The 18,109-nt window shown below is 40.7% G+C and overlaps 1 protein-coding gene across 1 annotated transcript in view; it reads left to right on the top strand.

The window, feature by feature from the left end:
* Positions 1 to 17,484, top strand: part of DIS3 (DIS3 exosome endoribonuclease and 3'-5' exoribonuclease) — a 118,002-nt gene extending 100,518 nt beyond the window's left edge. The window contains exons 22-23 of the mRNA XM_089680362.1: positions 2,707 to 2,829; positions 5,623 to 17,484. Coding sequence (XP_089536488.1) covers positions 2,707 to 2,829; positions 5,623 to 5,706 — 207 coding nt within the window. The 3' untranslated portion in view covers positions 5,707 to 17,484. The remainder of the gene's footprint in view (positions 1 to 2,706; positions 2,830 to 5,622) is intronic.
* The last annotated feature ends 625 nt before the right edge of the window (positions 17,485 to 18,109 follow it).

The following is an 18,109-nucleotide window of genomic DNA, read 5'->3' as shown; positions in this document are numbered from 1 at the left end:
ATATCGCTTTCACACTCTTACCTCATTTCTACACCTTACTCCATGAGTACCCCACATGGGAAATATTCTCACTGATAGCAACGATAGAAACTAGGCAAAACCTCAGGCAAATGGCTGCTCAGCCGATGGGTTGCAAAGCACTCAAAACCCCTCTTCCCTTGCACTGGAGCATGACTGCAGTGCATGATTTTAACAGATCTCTGCAGCCAATTCTACCTCTATCTCAGTCACACACCAAATGGCCTGCCTGGCCAAGGCGGAACTCTCTGCAACTATATCAGAGTTTAATGGACAATTAATTGCCTTAACTCATCCATCACTGTCCAGAGCCAAAAAGCACCAAGCATTTTCTCCACCTCCACCTTCTCTATCAGAGTCATAAGAAGTAGACACTGAAAACTTTGAAGATTTGGAAATGGTGTTAGAGAAGGCCACTCACCAAAGATTTCTCACCCCTACCTTCCCATACACCTGATGCTATGGCTTCATGTCCTATGCTTGCCAACGTAGGTATGATCACTTCTGTTGTACACAAAAACCCTCACTAAAGTTATACTTGATTCTTAGCCCCTTTGAGTATTAGGAGACCTGCAACATCTAAAAAGACATTCCCCACTCATAAATAGAATGGACAATTTGGGATTGGTTTACTAAAACTGGAGAGTGTAATATCTGGTGCAGCATGGCAGCCAATCAGCTTCTGACTTAATCTTGTTCAATTACAGTTTGCCAAAAACAAACTGGAAGCTGATTGTTTTTTTTTTTTTTTTTATACAGAGCTGCACCAGCTTTTGCACTCTCCAGTTTTGGTTATTTCGACCCCCTATGTCCATTTGGTTTCTCCTGTAAAGGATTTCACGCCCTCAAGAATCATTGGTGAGGTATATCCTGAGGAAAAAGAATTCACCAAAAAGTGGACTGTTCAACCAGTAGTCCCTGCTGTCAGTCTTAAATACACATTTTTCTGGTCTGTAAAAAGATGTTCCTTCATTTAAAGGATAACTCCACTTTCATGGGAAAAAAAAAAATCGCAAATAAAAAAAAAATTGTGTATACAACTGCGACTCATGTCATATTGTAATTGAATTGTATTGTACTTTACTCCTAGATATAGAATTCATAGGTAAGTTACATTTTTTTTCTTTCTTAAAGTACATCACACCAGACAGCCTGTTCCTCATTTCTTTCCAAAACTGAGGCTTAGCTGAGCTGGGAGTGGTTATGCCTGGGTGGGGTTTCCTGCCTTTTTTCAACCGTGTTCGTTCAACTGAAGGTGGCATATATCCCAAAGAGTCATAAATATGAAGTTCTCTGTGTCCTGTGATGTACTCCAAGAAAGGATTTTACAGGTTAACAAAAATTTGCTATTTCTTTTATTGTCCCTACTGGACAAATCATGGCTGTAATATAGTTGCCATAGACAAAAATTCCATGCATATTTTTTTCAATTTTCTTTACCCCCATATATTTTGGCTGCTCTGCTGCTGTTCTGAGGCCATCTAGATCTCCAGTCAGTATACCACGTTAAGGCTAGCGGCTCAGTAGTGTGCAGCTTTCTTTGCTACATAAGAGCTCTGTTTCATTCTGATTAATTGCTTGATTTACACAAGCAAGGTTGAGTTCCTAATGCTTCTTTAAATAAGTTATGTAGGAAATACTGTACAATGTGCAGTACAGTAAAATAATGATTTTAGCTACTTAAAATTGCAGTGTTGTTGAGTGTTGTTAACCATTTCCAAAAGCATATTCATAGGACTAGAAAACAAACAAGATAAATGGAGAAAGCAAGCACTTAAGAAAACCTATAAAATTAATTGCTGCAGGGTACATCTACCTTAAAGCTGAACTCCAGGCACACAAACTTACATTACTTAGATTCCTCAATAGACACAAAAGATATAAAGCCCTTTGTGTGCACCAAATGCCTTTACAAATCCAAATATTACCTTGTAAAGGTAGCATTGACATTAGTGTTCTGCATAGAGTTGTGGATAGGATTCATAATGTCCTTCCACATTCTGCTTGTATAAAAAGGGGAATGAACACAAAATCAGTCACCCTGCCCAAGGAGAGCGAGCAGCAGTAAGCAGTCTTTTCTATAGGAAACAAAGGCAAAGTGAGTAAGTTGTTTCATGCTGTTATTTATGTACAGTTTTGCAATAAATACACAAAGGACACCAAGATTCAAGTTAGATACATTTTAACTTTTTATTTAGGCAATATATGTTTAGCTGGAATTTCAGCTGTTAAAGCATCCCTAATGGAAGAGTTCTTCAGAAGAGAGTTTTCAGATTAATAGAAGTATTAGCAGGCATCCTGCATACCCTTCTCTTTGACAAGACTTAATAATAATAAAAAAGCAAATATTATAGCGTTACTTTAAATAATTCTTTGCTTGCTCGATGGTGATTGTTTTTGAATGATTGTCTAACCTAAGCATTCCAATTTTGCTGAATATATTGTGGGCCTGGCCCCCAAAACCTGTACGATAAAGCTTTTGGTAACATCTTTAACAGTGCAGTTGTCCTACATGTTGTTGAGTGGCACAATTAGGCAGTAATAAATAAAATGTTGAATTTAATGTGTATGTTCTGGTATCCAGTCGACATCCTATTTTTTTTTTTTTTATAATCCAGCACTTGTCAAATATTATATTTATGTTGGTTTAAATGTTTATTTTATTGCATTTATTGGTTTATTTTCAAGATTCCTTCGCTGACTGTGGAAAACACCACCTTCTATATGTTTGATAAAGTAAAAGTTAAAATTTCTTTGGACGCTTCAAACATTCAACACCAGAAAATACGAATGGTTCTCGTGGAGCCTGAGGTAGTAACACCATGTTTGTTTTTCCTTTTATTGTTTTAATTATCTTATTTCTTGTTGTAGTTAAAAATTTCTGTTTCTTTAAAAGATAAGGTCACCATAGATGCAGCCTCTCAGCTGGTGAGCTTTAATGCTGAGAGGCCGCATATATGCATACCAAAAAAAAAACCCAAATGGAACTGTGCTGAGAGCGCTCACGGTGCACGCTCTCGGCACAGTTATCGGCAGCTAATGGAAGTCCCCCAATCTCTATGTGCGATCAGGACCTTTCCAATCATCTGACTGCTGTTTGGCAGTCACATGATCACAAACCCCGCCCTGCCTCCCCGCATCCAAACTTCCTTAAAGGACTGGGAGGCGCCAGCACAAAGAGGTTAAAAAAGATTATAAATGCACATCTTTTTCGGGGGAAAACATTGCACCCTCTATCAACAGATCCCTGGTGCCATGCAGGACACCTGCAGACATGTCTGTGTATCTGTGGGCTTGTACGGGTAGGCAGATACACACTGACTGGAAGATGACTTGCCACAGGGCTCAACAGCATCATGGTAGTAAGTTGAAAAGCCGACAGCCGCAAAGATCCAGAGCGGGCAGCAGCTCCGGCAGTGGGAACATGTTACATGTTCCATCCTAAAAACGGGTGCAACATGTTCCCAAAGGTGAACTTATCCTTTAATAAGCTTAGAATAAATTGTGTTCTCTTCAAAATGCTATTTTGGTGTTAAAGCAGAACTCCAGCTATTTTTGCATTTGATAGGTAACTCTGTACATGTATTTCTAGTGTAAGTACCTGAAGGTGACATTATTAGCCTCATGTAGTCTGTTTACAGCAGAGCTCCTACTAGGGGAAGAACAGCATAAAGAGCCAATCAATTGTGCTGCAATGCTTCTGTGCTAATAAAAGGACATGATGATAGGAGGGGACAGCATAGGGACACAGAATGAGCTCATCAATCCACTGCATCTCCTTTCACTGTCCACTCACAGGTTGGGGGACGCACAAAACCTGTAAGTATTACTAAACTTCAGCACAGACAAAATCAGATCCCCTACCAGACAGGACTGTGCTCTGTAGCAGAGCTGTGTAAATATCTGGACTAGATGGGCAGAAATACATATTCTTTGGCAGCTAAATACACAGATTTATTCCATCTGTGTATTTAGCTATTTGGCTGGAATTTGTAATAGACTTTTTTTTGGTTATCCAAAAAAAGCTCCTGTTTACAACATATTATAGAGGGGTTGTGCATCATTTAATACATACTTGGTCACCTTTTATTAATTAAACTTGATGGATGCACTGTGCATATAGTGTGATGGGTGCTAGAACTGTGTAAGCAAGAAAAGTTCTTCTGTGCTCATAACTGTCAGGCTGAATGGAAAATACAGAATTCCCTTACTACCAGCAATGGGCAAACTACGGCCCGGCGGACCCTTTAATCCGCCCGCGGAGCTAGGCTCCTCTCACAGTCCGCCCTGAAGACCGGTGTAGCATGAAAATCTGTCTTCTATGAGGATCTGTCCCCCTCGACGTGTCTGCGCATGTGCCGGAGATAGCCGATCGGCTGCTAATGCCTGAAACTGGCACATGCGCAGATACGTCGAGGGGGACAGATCCTCATAGGAGACAGATTTTCATGCTACACCGGAACGGCGCGGGAACACGGCGAGAGGAACGCGCGGAGCAAAGGTAAGTGAATTGACACAGGGGGGACTTGGGGGCTTAATATGGGGGATGAATTAATATGGGGAATGAATTACTATAGGGGGGATGAATTACTATAGGGGGGATGAATTACTATATGGGGGATGAATTACTATATGGGGGATTAATTACTATGCTTACTATGGGGGAATATTACTATTCTTACTATGGATGATACACATCTCTCATCTACTCTTGGTCCAGCCCCCGGGTCCAATATATGAACCCATTGCGGCCCTCAAGTCAAAAAGTTTGCCCACCCCTGCTTACTACTATACAGCACTAATGAGGACAGAAAAATATGTCCATGTATCAGCCCACAGACCTGGTTAAAGCACAACCCTACCTCCCAGGAACAGATATTACTACAAGGACAGCAAAAACTGAACTTTTTCAGTAGATATGGAAAAAAGAAGTGATGCATGTTAATGTTTAGGATGCTTTAAACACCCTTCTCACCCACTGTTCTGCACCATTTTCATTGTAGTAGAGTAGTCTGTTCCATAGATGTGCATCTGGTTTCTTGAAGGCTGCCCAAGTTTATTTTACATATTACACATAACCTCCCTCAGATTTTTTACAAGAAACCTTGTGGAGTCCTCATTTTCTTTAATGTGAGTGTCATGTCTTTTGAAAATGTTCATCTGACATGTGGCCTCCTTTTATCAGTATCTGCATGGAAACTTAAAGTAAATTTGAGTTCCACTCCCAAGTTATGACTTTCTCTTTCCAAGTTATGGTTCTCTCCTTCAAAGTTATGGCTCTCTCCGACCACTTGCCACATTATTCTATTTCTGTTGTCCAACTTTCCAGAGTAAATCGCACACCAATAGTAGTTGGTTTCTCAGCATGTGTACCCTTTTTAGTTGGATGGCCTGTTTCTCAAGCATTCTAGCATTCTTAGTGCCAGTAATAGTTTTTGGAGAATCTCCAAAGACCTGGTTAAATGGATCTAGAAAAAAGTTGGGTCATCCTGTCTAGGTTGTTGTTTTTGTTTACAAAATTCATTCTACACTACCAGTTTGTATTGTAGAATGTTTGTTCCTAGAGAATGTGCTTCTTATAAACTCATTTTTCTTTTGTAATAGATTCCTGGTGTTGCAATAAGGGAGATGGACCAAAGCACCATCAGTGAAGAGCCAACAGCCAAGAAGAGCAAGCGGAAAACATAGTCGTTCAAAAAAAATAGTAGTTTTTGTATTCTTTTTTAAAAACTCAAACATTCACTATATAAACTGAAAAATGTTTGAAGATTTTGCTTTCCTTTGAATCACTTAATTAATATTTAGTTGTTTAAGCACTTTTTCTGAGAACTGCTGTACATCTGTGTTGCATGGAGTCAACCAACTTCTGGCACCTGTGAACAGGTATTCCAGCCCAGGATGATTGGACTACATTCCACAGTTCTTCTCGATTTCTTGGTTTTGCCTCAGAAACTGCATTTTTGATGTCACCCCACAAGTTTTCTATTGGATTAAGAACCGGGGATTGGGCTGGCCACTCCATATCGTCAATCTTGTTGGTCTGGAACCAAGATGTTGCACGTTTACTGGTGTGTTTGGGGTCGTTGTCTTGTTGGAACATCCATTTCAAGGGCATTTCCTCTTCAGCATAAGGCAGCATGAGCTCTTCAAGTATTCTGATGTGTTTAAACTGATCCATGATCCCTGGTATGCGATAAATAGGCCCAACACCGTAGTATGAGAAACATCCCCATATCATGATGCTTGCGCAACCATGCTTCACTGTGTTAACAGTGTACTGTGGCTTGAATTCAGTGTTCAGGGATCGTCTGACAAACTGTCTCCGGCCACTAGACCCAAAAAGAACAATCTTACTTTCATCAGTCCACAAAATGTTGCGCCATTTCTCTTTAGGCCAGCCAATGTGCTCTTTGGCAAATTCTAACCTCTTCAGCACGTCTTTTTTTCAACAGTGGGACTTTGCAGGAGCTTCTTGCAGATAGCTTGGCTTCACATAGGCATCTTCTAATTGTAACAATACTCACAGGTAACTTTAGACCTTCTTTGATCTTCCTGGAGCTGATTGTTGGCTGAGTCCTTGCCCTTTTGGCTATTCTTCTATCCATTCGAATTATAGTTTTTCTCTTTCTTCCACGTCTTTCAGATTTTGGTTGCCATTTTAAAGCATTTGCGATCATTTTAGCTGAGCAGCCTATAATTTTCTGCACTTCTTTATATGTTTTCCCCTCTCCAACCAACTTTTTAATCAAGGTACGCTGTTCTTCTGAACAATGTCTGGAACGACCCATTTTCCTCATAATTTCAGAGAGAAATGCACTGTGAAAAGCATGTACATTTGCTGCCTTCCTTCCTTAAATAAGGGCAATAATTGCCACCTGTTTTTCAAAGAATAAATGACCTCACTAATAGAACTCCACACAGCTATTATTTTGAACATGCCCCTTTCAATTAGTGATTCAGTTACACAGAATCAGCAGCATGCATGTCATGACTGTTGGGTCTGTTGGATTTCTATTACTCTACTACACCTGCTAGTAAATTATTTGCCATGTAGAAATATCATTTTGACCAAAAACAGTGATTGATCAGGTTAGTGATCTCTGACTGCTATTATTTTGAACACAACTGTATGTGGCTGTTACGAATTATGACCTCAGCTATTCCAATGGTCAAATGGGCGCAATGGTATTCACATCCCCTTCAGGTGGGGCTCTTAGAACAATGGAGATTGGAGGATCTTGGGTAGAAGATACAAATCACTTCGCAGATGAGAGTGAGCCTGGAATGGTGGTTGAGATGGCAGAATCTCCTACAATGCCATTTCTTACTTGCGATACAGTGAAAGGTGGTCCAATCGGATGTCAGTGAAGCAGGAGCCCTGTGCGGAGTTCACTCGGCACAGGGCCAGTGGTTATTCTGGGCTGCTGTCAATATGGTTTTCAACATTCTAGAATTGAGGGCAGCATTCCAAGCACTCCTGGCTTTCAAAAGGCTCGTTCAGGGTGCACCCGTTCTGATGAAGTTGGACAATGGAGCGGCAGTAGCCTACATACGTAGACAGGGTCACCCGCAGCATACCCCTCCTGAGGGAGGTTACTCCAATTATGGAATGGGCCCGAGACAACTTACAACTGCTAACAGCAATATATGTGCCCGGTTGCTTGAATACCCAGGTGGATTATCTATCCAAAACGAGTTTGGACAAGTAGGTCCTTTCACCTCAAATTTTTGGGGGTCTAGTGGCATGGACCTTTCTGCCGGAGATAGACCTGTTTGCCTCCCTGGAGAATACCAAACTACCTAGTTTTTTTTCTCCAGGATCAGTCACCCACAAGCTATGGGGGTAGATGCATTGACAATGGCATGGGATTTCAAGTTTGCGTACGCCTTCCCTCCAATTCCGGTGATTCTTAGCTTGCTGCACAGAATACACCAGGAGAGGGTGACGGTTTTGTCAGTAATACCAGATTGGCCAGAGACCCTGGTACCTGCTATTCTGTTCATTGAACATCAGAGAACCATACCCTCTTCCAGTGACATCAGATCTGCTCATGCAGAGACCCATTTGGCACCCCGCTCAAGAGAAACTCAGGCTGAAGACCTGGGTCTTGAAAGGCAAAGGCTGATCAATATAGGACGCTCGACTAAGGTCACAGATACCTTGATGAGAGCCAGAAAGGGCAGCACCATCACAGCCTATAGCAGGATATGGAGCAAATTTGTGGAATTTTCAAACAGGCATGGCTTTGCACCAGATACCCAGAGAGTCTGCCACTTATTGGAATTCCTCCAGGCGGGGCTGATTATGGGTCTGCCTGTGAGTACTCTGAAGGCTCACGTTTCTGCCCTCTCGGCTTTTACAGGTACCCTATGGGCATTAGACTCTTTAGTGGTTCCGTTCTTTAAGGCAGCTATCCACCAAAGACCAGCCAAGCCTCTGATTTTCCTGAAATAGGACTTGCCACTGGTGTTGGACTTCTTCTCATCAGACACCTTCAGTCATCCTGTCTCACTATGGCAGCTTACTCTGATACCAGCATTTCTCATGGCGATAACTTCAGCCACAAGAGTGTCGGAACTAGCAGCTTTAGGGTTTAAAGAACCCTTTTTGTTCTTTCTGGATAGGGTCATGCTTAGACCAATGCTAGGATTCGTACCCAAAGCTGCATCCAGGTTTTACATAGCGCAAGATGTTACACTCCCGATGTTCCTTTAGAAAAATTCCCAGCACCAAAGTCTATTGGATGTTGGGCACTCATTGAGAGACTATGTGGACACTACTTAAGCTCAGGAAGTCAGATCATCTTTTCACCATCCCTTACGGTGCACGGAAAGGCTCGAGAGCTTCTAGTAGATTAATCGCTACATGGCTGGTCAAGACCATCTCTTTAGCTTAACCACTTCCCGACCGGCCGTTGTATATAAACGGCCGGACGGTGCCACTGCAGGGTCGGGTGGCCGTCTATAAACAGCCTCCCCGCACCCTGCTTGCTCGCGCAGCACCGCGATCCGGTGCCCGCTGTGTCCTCCGGACACAGTGAAACACCGATCGTCGGACGGGACCTCTGTACGAGGTCCCGATCATGTGATCACTGGTTGGCGAATCAGTGATCACATGCAAAGTAGTAAGCAAGATGTCGCTTGTGACATCATTGCTTACTATGTGTGAAATCTGTGAATGATCACAGAGGTCACATGGTACAAGACTATTCACAAAAGCCTTGTACCATGTGACAAGCTGTGACCAATCACAGCTCACTCTGTATTTCTCAATGAGTGCAAGAATGCACACAGAGAGAAAGAGAAATGATTGCTTTTACATCCTATATGGGTGTAAAAGCAATCAGTGTAAAAAAAAAAAAAAAAAAAAAAAAAAAAAATCTTTATCACCCCCCACAAGTAGTACAGTGTCACCATGGTGACACTGTACTGCTAGGGTGACAGTATGTAAAAATAAAAAATAATAATATAAAAAAATAAAATAAAAATGTAAAAAAAAAATGTTTAAAAATTATAATTTTTGCTTATAAACTAATTTGGATTTTTTTACTAAAAAAATAACGGAATAAATTTTGGCTAAGATTTATGATGAAATATTATTTATTTGCAAAATTTTATTTAAAAAACACTTTTTTAAAAATTTTTTGGACATTTCATTTATATAGCAAAAAAAATACAAATCCCAGTGGTGAATAAATACCACCAAAATAAAGCTTTATCTATCTAAAAAAAATGGTAAAAAATTCATTTGGGTACAGTGTTGCATGACCGCGCAATTGTCATTCAAAGTGTGATAGCGCTAAAAGCTGAAAATTGCCCTGGTCAGGAAGGGGGTAAAAGTGTCCGGTCTGGAAGTGGTTAAAGAACAAGAGGGTTGCCTGTGCCTGAGGGGATCACAGCACATTCCACTAGAGGGGTTTCTTTTTTTTTTATTTTTTATTTAGATATTTATTACATTTTTCACAAATACATATTACACTTATAATCACATAAAACCAACAAATAACTTTTATTCATTTCTATTCTCCTTTTCCCATTCCCTCCCCACTTCTCTCCTCCCCCCCCTTCCCTGTCACCTACCCTACAATACTTTCATCCCTTCTAGTTAGAAATAAGAGAGATATTCTTACTATATAATCTATCCACTTCTATTCAACTTTAACTTGTACTCCTCCCACTTGCTCCATCTCAGGTAATATGGTCCCATCCTATCTTCTTGCATATAGTCAATTTTTTCCATCCTACAGATCTGATCGGCTCTCTCAACCCAGTCCTCCTCCCTTGGCACCTCTACTTTCCACCAAAACTTGGGTATTAACCATTTTGCCGCATTTAGATAGTACCAAATACCCGTCTCCTTATATTTGTTCACAGAATACTCCGAACAATGAAAGAGACAAGTCGCTGGTTCCAAACCAACATCAATTTCAGTTATCCTCCTAATTAAATTCACTATCTCCTTCCAGAATACTTGAATTTTTGGGCACCCCCACCATACATGATACAACGTGCCACTCTCTCCACATCCTCTCCAACACCACCGTGATTTCTCACCACTCATCTGGTGTGATATGCCGGTGTGATATGCCACCTTGTCAAGCACTTATAATTAATTTTCACCTCTCATGGATATGTTCTCGTGAACTAATCTAAATATTTTCCTCTGTTTATCCTCATCAATCTCCACTCCCAAATCTCTTTACCAATTAACTATATATTTTGGCTTTGTATTTGTGTCTAAATCTGTGAGAATCTTATATATCTTTGCTATTCCGTGTCTCCCATCTCCCTTTGATTCAAGCAGTCTCTCGAACAGATTCCACTCTTTTCTAGATCTTAGGGGTTTTGGGAGGTTCCTAATTAAGTGATTCAGTTGGTGATATCTCCATTCATCTACCTTAGTGAAAACTTCTCCACCCTCCTTTTCCAAATCCTTAAGTGATTTCAATTCCCCCTCCACCATTATGTCTCTCAACTGGGCGCTTTCCTTCTTAATCCATTTTCCCACAATCTTCTCCTGCCCTGGGGGGAAAAATGTTGTGTTCCTCAACTGTGAGTTAAACTCCCATCGCTTTTGTTTATGCATTACATCCCAAACTCTCATAACATTCAAAGTGTACAAACTAGTGTTATCATCTAATTCTCTATATTGTGCTGGAACCCATACAACTTCCTTCAATATCCTTCCACTCAGTGTATTTTCAATTTTAACCCAACTTTTCCCACTTGGGTTATGTGTCCAATCAAATATTCTTGACAAAATTACTGCTTTATAGTATCTTTTAAAGTCTGGCACTCCCAAGCCCCCCCTTCTCTTTAGTTCTACTTAAAACTTCATAAGATATTCTAGATTTTTTATTCCTTCATATATATCTTATTTTTTTAATTATCTTAAAGTAGGCCTCCGGGAGTTTGATGGGGATCATTTGAAATTTATATAGGATTTTAGATATAATTATCATTTTTATCAAGTTTATGCGCCCTAACCAAGTCGGGATTCCTCCTCCCATTTTCCTTAATTCTAACCTTATCTCATTTAGTAAAGCCATATAGTTATTTTATATAAATTCTGATATGAGTTCGTAAGTTTTATTCCTAAATACTTTAACTCTCTATTCTTCCATTTAAAAGGAAATTCTCTAAGTTTTCTCTTTCACTATTTGAGAGATTAATGTTCAGAATCTCCATCTTAGTTATATTGATTTTCAAGTTTGATAGTTCCCAATATTCCCGCAAACAATTCATTACATTTGGGAGTGTTATCCTGGGATTTCCCACATAAAACAAGAGCTCATCCGCAAATGCAGCCACCTTATGTTCTCTATCGCCTATCTGAATACCCTTAATATCCACATTCATCCTAATTGTAGACAGTAGAGACTCCAAGGACAAGACATACAATAATGGAGACAACGGGCACCCCTGTCTTGTACCATTTGACATTCCCAAAGGGTCAGACCTCACCATTTACCATTATTACTGCGGAAGGCCCACTGTACAATTTTTTATCCACTCTCATCCTGACACCTATCCTCAGGACCTCTAAAATATCCATCATGAAGCCCCAGCTTACTCTGTCAAATGCCTTTTCAGCATCAATCGACATCACCACTACCGGGTCCTTCTCTTTTCTACTATTCTGGATGAGCAACAGGGATCACAACCCATTATCCCTGCCTTCTCTTCCTGAAACAAAGCCCACCTGGTCTTCATGTATCCAATCGGGCATCAAATCCCTCAACCTGTTTGCCAAAACCTTTGCATATAACTTGGTATCCGTATTCAATAGTGAGATAGGTCTATAACTTGCACACTGGGATTCATCCTTTCCTTCTTTATGAATCAATACCACATGAGCCTGTAGGGATTCCCGCCTCATCTCCATCTCTCCCCCCAATGCATTCATATATAATCTTCATTTTAGGTATCAACAATTCATTATATTTTTTATAATATCTCACCGTATAGCCATCTGGTCCTGGGCTTTTCCCGGACTTAGAGCTTTTCAATGCTATTTTTATTTCTTCTTCTTAATCTCGGAGTCTAAAAACTTCATTTGTACTTCACCAAGTTTTGGCAAACCTGCATTTTTTTAAATATGTCTCTCTTTTCTCTCTTTTTAACTCTCCCAACTTATTTGTTTTGTCATGTGGGGTGATATTGTACAAGTTACTGTAGTATTCTCTAAACACCTTAACGATATCTTTAGTTGAATGTACCAATTCTCCCTTGGGGTTTATTTTTTCAATATAATTCCTATTCTTTTTCCTCAGATCTCTCATTAGGTACTTTCCTAGTTTCTCCCCATTTATATCTCTCACTTAGGACTTTATTAAAAACTCTTCTTTTTTCCTCTTCCATTAATAACTCTAATTCTTCTTTCTTTTTTTTCCTGATTTATCTCTTTTGTTCTATTTTTATGTATCTGTTCAAATATTTCCTTTAAAAGTCCATTCATTTTCTCTCTCCTTTCTTTCTAACCCCAATCCATTAAGTATACCTCGTACGTAGGCCTTATGCGCCTCCCATACTGTAGCGATCGACACTTCTCCTGTATCCTTCTCAAAAAATCTCGTAATCTCTTCCTCTATCTTCTTATCAATCTCTTGATCCAGGAGAAGTGCTTCATTCAACTTCCACGTCAAACCTCCCGTCTTCCGCCTACCCCATCCCATTTTCATTACGACAGGAGCATGATCCGAAATCACCCCAACCTCTATATTCACAGATTCAATAAGTCAATGTTCTATTAATATATAATCCAATCTTGAATACATCTTATGTGCATTTGAGAAGAAAGTATAATCTCTATCTTTCAAGTGCTTAATTCTCCAGGTATCTACCAATTGGCATTCCTGTATTGTTTTCTTCAATTGTCTCAGAGACCTACCCCCCTCTCTCTGCACATTTGAAGATGAATCCATCTGCGGGTCCATACAAACATTAAAATCTCCAGCCACTATCAAATAGCCTTTTTTAAAATCCATCAACTTTGTTAAAATACCTTTCAAAAATATCTCTGGTTTCTTATTTGGACAGTAAATATTAGCTACAGTACACTCGATCTCTTGCAATTTACCCCTTAAGAACAAAAATCTTCCCTCAGGGTCTGTTTCTCTCCCCTCCAGCTCAAACCTTATATTCTTCGCAAACCCTATTGCTATTCCCTTTGCTCTCTTAATTGGGGAATCTGCATAGTACCAGGTTGGGTAATGCCTAGATTTCAGCCTAACTTTTGATTCCATCTCTAAATGTGTCTCCTGCAAGTATACCATGGGTGATGATCTATGCTGTAACTGCTTGAAAAATCTAAATCTTTTCCCGGACAATTGAACCCATTTACATTATAAGTTATAAATTGAATTTCCTCCATCTTTCTCCTTTTTCTTTTTTTTTCCCTTCCTCCCTCCTCTCATTTCCTTTTACTTTTATATCTCCTCCCTCCATGTAGAGTGGTGACTTTACTACCCCCCCTCCCATATCTCTACCCCACCCAATCTCCTCCTCCCCCCTCTTCTAAGGCTTCCAATATGCCTACTAATCATTTGTAGGGAATCCCACCTTAGATTTTAACCCCTGGGCAGTAACTCCGTCCATGGACGTCTCACCCTCTATCCACCCTCCCCAGTGGCCCCCATGATATCTATTTAACTCAAATTTCCATCGGTTTCTCAGGTCAATGTTCTAGCGGGGATATCGCAAGGACGTTAAGGCCAACTGAAGGGAGAGAGAGAGAGAGGAAAAAAAAAAGACCCCCTCTCTCCCCCTTCCCTTCTCCCCTCTCTAACAATCTGCCAGTCCTTTTTTCTTATAGTTCTAAGTTCTCTATCTTCTTCTTCCCATCCAGCTATTTCCATTCTTTGCAGTTCAAGCCTATCACAGAAGTTTCTCATGTCCTCTGGGAATCTCAAATACGCTGTAACTCCATTTTTCCATCCTATTAGGCATTCCGGGATCCCCCATCTATAGTGCACATTTTGCTTTCTCATCTGCTCTAGCAGGGGTTTTAAGGATCTCCTCCTCCATAGAGTCTCTAGTGTTAAATCTGCAAATATCCGAATGTCCATTTCTCCACACGTAATTGTTGTTCTTCCCTTTATCTTTCTCCAAATTTCTTCTTTGTCCTCAAAGTTATAAAATTTAACAATTATATCTCTTGGCCTTTCCTTCTCAATACTTTGTTGGAGTTTTCCTGGTTTAAACATTCCTTCTATTTTAGTTCCTTCCATATCAGATCTATCCGTTATGGAGTTTAGGATTTTACATACTGCCTCATGCAATATTTCTCCCTTTGGATTCTCTGGGACCCCTCGTATCCTGATATTTCTCCTCCGGTCTCTATTTTCTTGTATCTCCACCTTATAAAGCAATTTTATCTGAGTTTTCCCCATGTTAGCTATCTTCTTTTCTAATTTGGAGATGTCCTGGGCCTGATTTTTAACTTTCTCCTCTGTTTCTTCCACTCTCATTAACAACTGCCCAAGATCATTCTGAATATTAACCATTTCTTGCTTTGTTTTCTCTAGATCTTTGAACATTTCTGCCATCTCTTTTTTTATTCGGTACTTGTAGTTCTTTATCGGTCTCCACAGTTCCTGATATTTGGTGATTGCTAGTATTCAGGCCCAATGATAGTCTAGGGCTATTTTCCAGACTAAAATCTACTTCCCCTTTTCCATTTATGCCTTGGGACCTTTCTGGAGTCACATTTCCTTGGGATGTATATTTTTTAATTGTGCCAGTTTGGGACCCTTTAAGCCAACTTCCTTTTGCGCTTTTATTTTTCATATCTTCTGTAGATCTTATGCTCCTTTATATACTTGGAATAGATGAAGATTAAATATATTTCTATACAGGATTCAACCTTATGAGGCTAATTGTCCGTTAACTTTCCTTTCAACAATCCTCTTCTCCTTTGTATACCCTGGGAATCCCCCTTTTTCTCTTTCCACCTCTGCCTTCTCACACACCATATATCATTTGCCACATAACAAACCTCAGCTCGGCTCACTCACCCTCCTCATACTTCTCTTCGTGCGAGACAGCTGCAGCCCCATATAGCAGTCCTTTCATCGGCTCAGCAGGTCATATCTCCTGGGGGACTCCTTCAGCTATTTTCCGGTTATTGCTGGATAATTCCTCCTTGTCCCTGAATACAGGCCAGGCAGCTTTCTGGGGAATGGACTCACGAGTAGACCGGCACCTCCTTCTCTCCACAGGATGCCGGCCGGCTTTCTCGCTTCCCAGCACTCCTCTTCGGCCAACCACGTGGTCATGCTGCAGTCTCCTGGCAACCCGATTCACTGACTCGGCCGGGCACCATACAAGGCTGGCTCCGTCTCTCACCTCCGGTCCGCCGCTTCTGAGGACTAGCAGAGAACCTCCAGGACCCCTCACGCAGAGGTAGATCCCACCTCTCTAATCTCCCACATCACAGTGGAGCCCATCCGGGAGCTCCTACATCGAGCCCTCGTCAGGCTCCTCCCCCCCTCCACTAGAGGGGTTTCAACCTCATGGGCAGCAGTGGGCTGAGTTTCCCCAGAACAATCTGCAATGTGGCTACATAGTCTTCTGTTCATACATTCATGACTCATTATTGTATAGAACCTGTGACTTTGACTACTAATTTTGGCAGGGGTGTCTTTGCCTCTGCCTCCAGTCAAAATTCAATTGGTTTTGCATTATGCTCCCGTGTGGCTAGTTAAATCCCAGCTGTGCTGATATGGAGCCGTTGGGAAAATGGAAAATTTAATCAAAATACTTACCAAAATTTTCATTTCCTGGCAGCACCAATCCAACCCAATTTAGTAGTACGAGTTATAGAATGCCTAGGCTGAAATGGATCAAAAAATGTATTGAGATATGTCCTGATCAGGCGGGGGGTGGGCAGGGCCTCACCCCACTGTGCTGCCATGGAGCTCATCAGAAAAGGAAAATTACGGTAAGTATTACATTGTCCACCAGATGTAAAGAGTGCCCCTTTGTCATCTGTGATGACCTTAAGGTGAATAACACTACACCAAATTCGCTATACCATTGATGTATTTATACATATCCTCCCCTTAATCTCCATCTTCTCAAAAGAGAATACAGTCTGTTCCTCTAATCTTTTGGTTGCCTTTCCCTGGTGAACTGGAGAAAGTACAATGTTCTTTTTTGTGAATTAGTGCCCAAATTGAACTGCATATTCCAGATGAGGTTTTACTAATGATTTGTACAGTGGTAAAATGATCTCTCGTGCTGGAGTCTATACCTCTTAATACAACAGAGGATTTTTGCTTGCTTTAGGGACCACAGCTTGGTAGATCATATGCGTAATACTGGCATGCAATGCCAACACTCCCAGATCCTTCTCCAACAGTTGTATTCCTCCTATGTATGATGCATGCATATTCTTAGCCCCCAAGTGCATAACCTTACATTACATTACATGCAAGAACATCAGTGCTATGGTAGGAGCGGAAATCAAATTCCTTGCTGCAGCCATCACCTTTACTCCACCATTTGTAAGTTGTAGATTATTTGTATGCACTGAAGGTGTGTGTTTTGTGTAAAGCTTCCCTCTGTTTGTATTCCTCGAATTGTGCTCCATGTACCTTCACTTCCTTGGTGTACAGATACTCCACAGACTGTATATTCCACTAAAGGGATGATAACAAATGGGAAGACAAGCAGACACCCAGGGAGAGAATGTATTATTGCAAAATTGAGAAGGGGAGTGTGGCGACATCCCTTAGAGCTGATAATTGTATGCAATCAGGAAGGTTCATGTACTACAAATTGGGTGTATAGTTTTGACTAATTTTAAATGGATGGTAATGCCACTGCCACCACACTAAATGCCTCTGGCAACACGAGACGATACAGCTGTGAAAATGCTTTTTCTTACATAGATATAATATACAAAAGTACATGTACTATACAGCTACATCAATGTGTGCATTAAATACACTTTCTTCCTCTTTAGATTCAGGTTTGCATTTTTTTTGGGGGGATAATTCAAGTACACATTATCACTTGAGGGCATTTATAAAACACAAAAAAAAGCAGGACACTATACTCTTACTCAGAGCTCCACGACCCCTTTCCCCTGCACAGCAGGATATCCTCATATATATAGAATTCTCCTCCCAGGCTCAGTAATGCTGTCTTTCCATTCTCTCAGAGGTTGCCCTTACACAAAATGTAATCTATAATAATTGTTTGACATTGCTGCAGGACTGTCCTGAAGGCTGTGGAGGGGAGAAAATATTACTTGCCATTCATTGTATGCTGTCTGCTTGTACTACAGTAGGATGGGGGGAAAAAAAAAAAAATACGGTGCAGGGCATCAGAATTTTCATTGCTGATTCACAAAACCATAGTTTGCTAATCAGCACTTAACCATACCCAATGCTGCTAACTACCTTCTGGCTTGACAGCACTGCCTCTGTTCCTAAAACCCTCCCTCCTGTGAGCTGTAGTGTCTGGGAAGGGAAGTATGCAACACACACAGAGAACATTTCTCTCAGTCAGGGAAGGTAAGCAAAGTATGTGTTTTTCACATCACATGCAGTAGTAACTGAATTCATTTCTTGTTAGACTGTCATAA

This window comes from Staurois parvus, unplaced genomic scaffold (genome assembly GCF_062004578.1).
Source record: "Staurois parvus isolate SC_StPar_1 unplaced genomic scaffold, SC_StPar_1.0 ptg000243l, whole genome shotgun sequence".
NCBI classification, from domain to species: domain Eukaryota; kingdom Metazoa; phylum Chordata; class Amphibia; order Anura; family Ranidae; genus Staurois; species Staurois parvus.
Note: the sequence above shows the minus strand (reverse complement) of the source record. Positions and strands in the feature narration are given on the sequence as shown.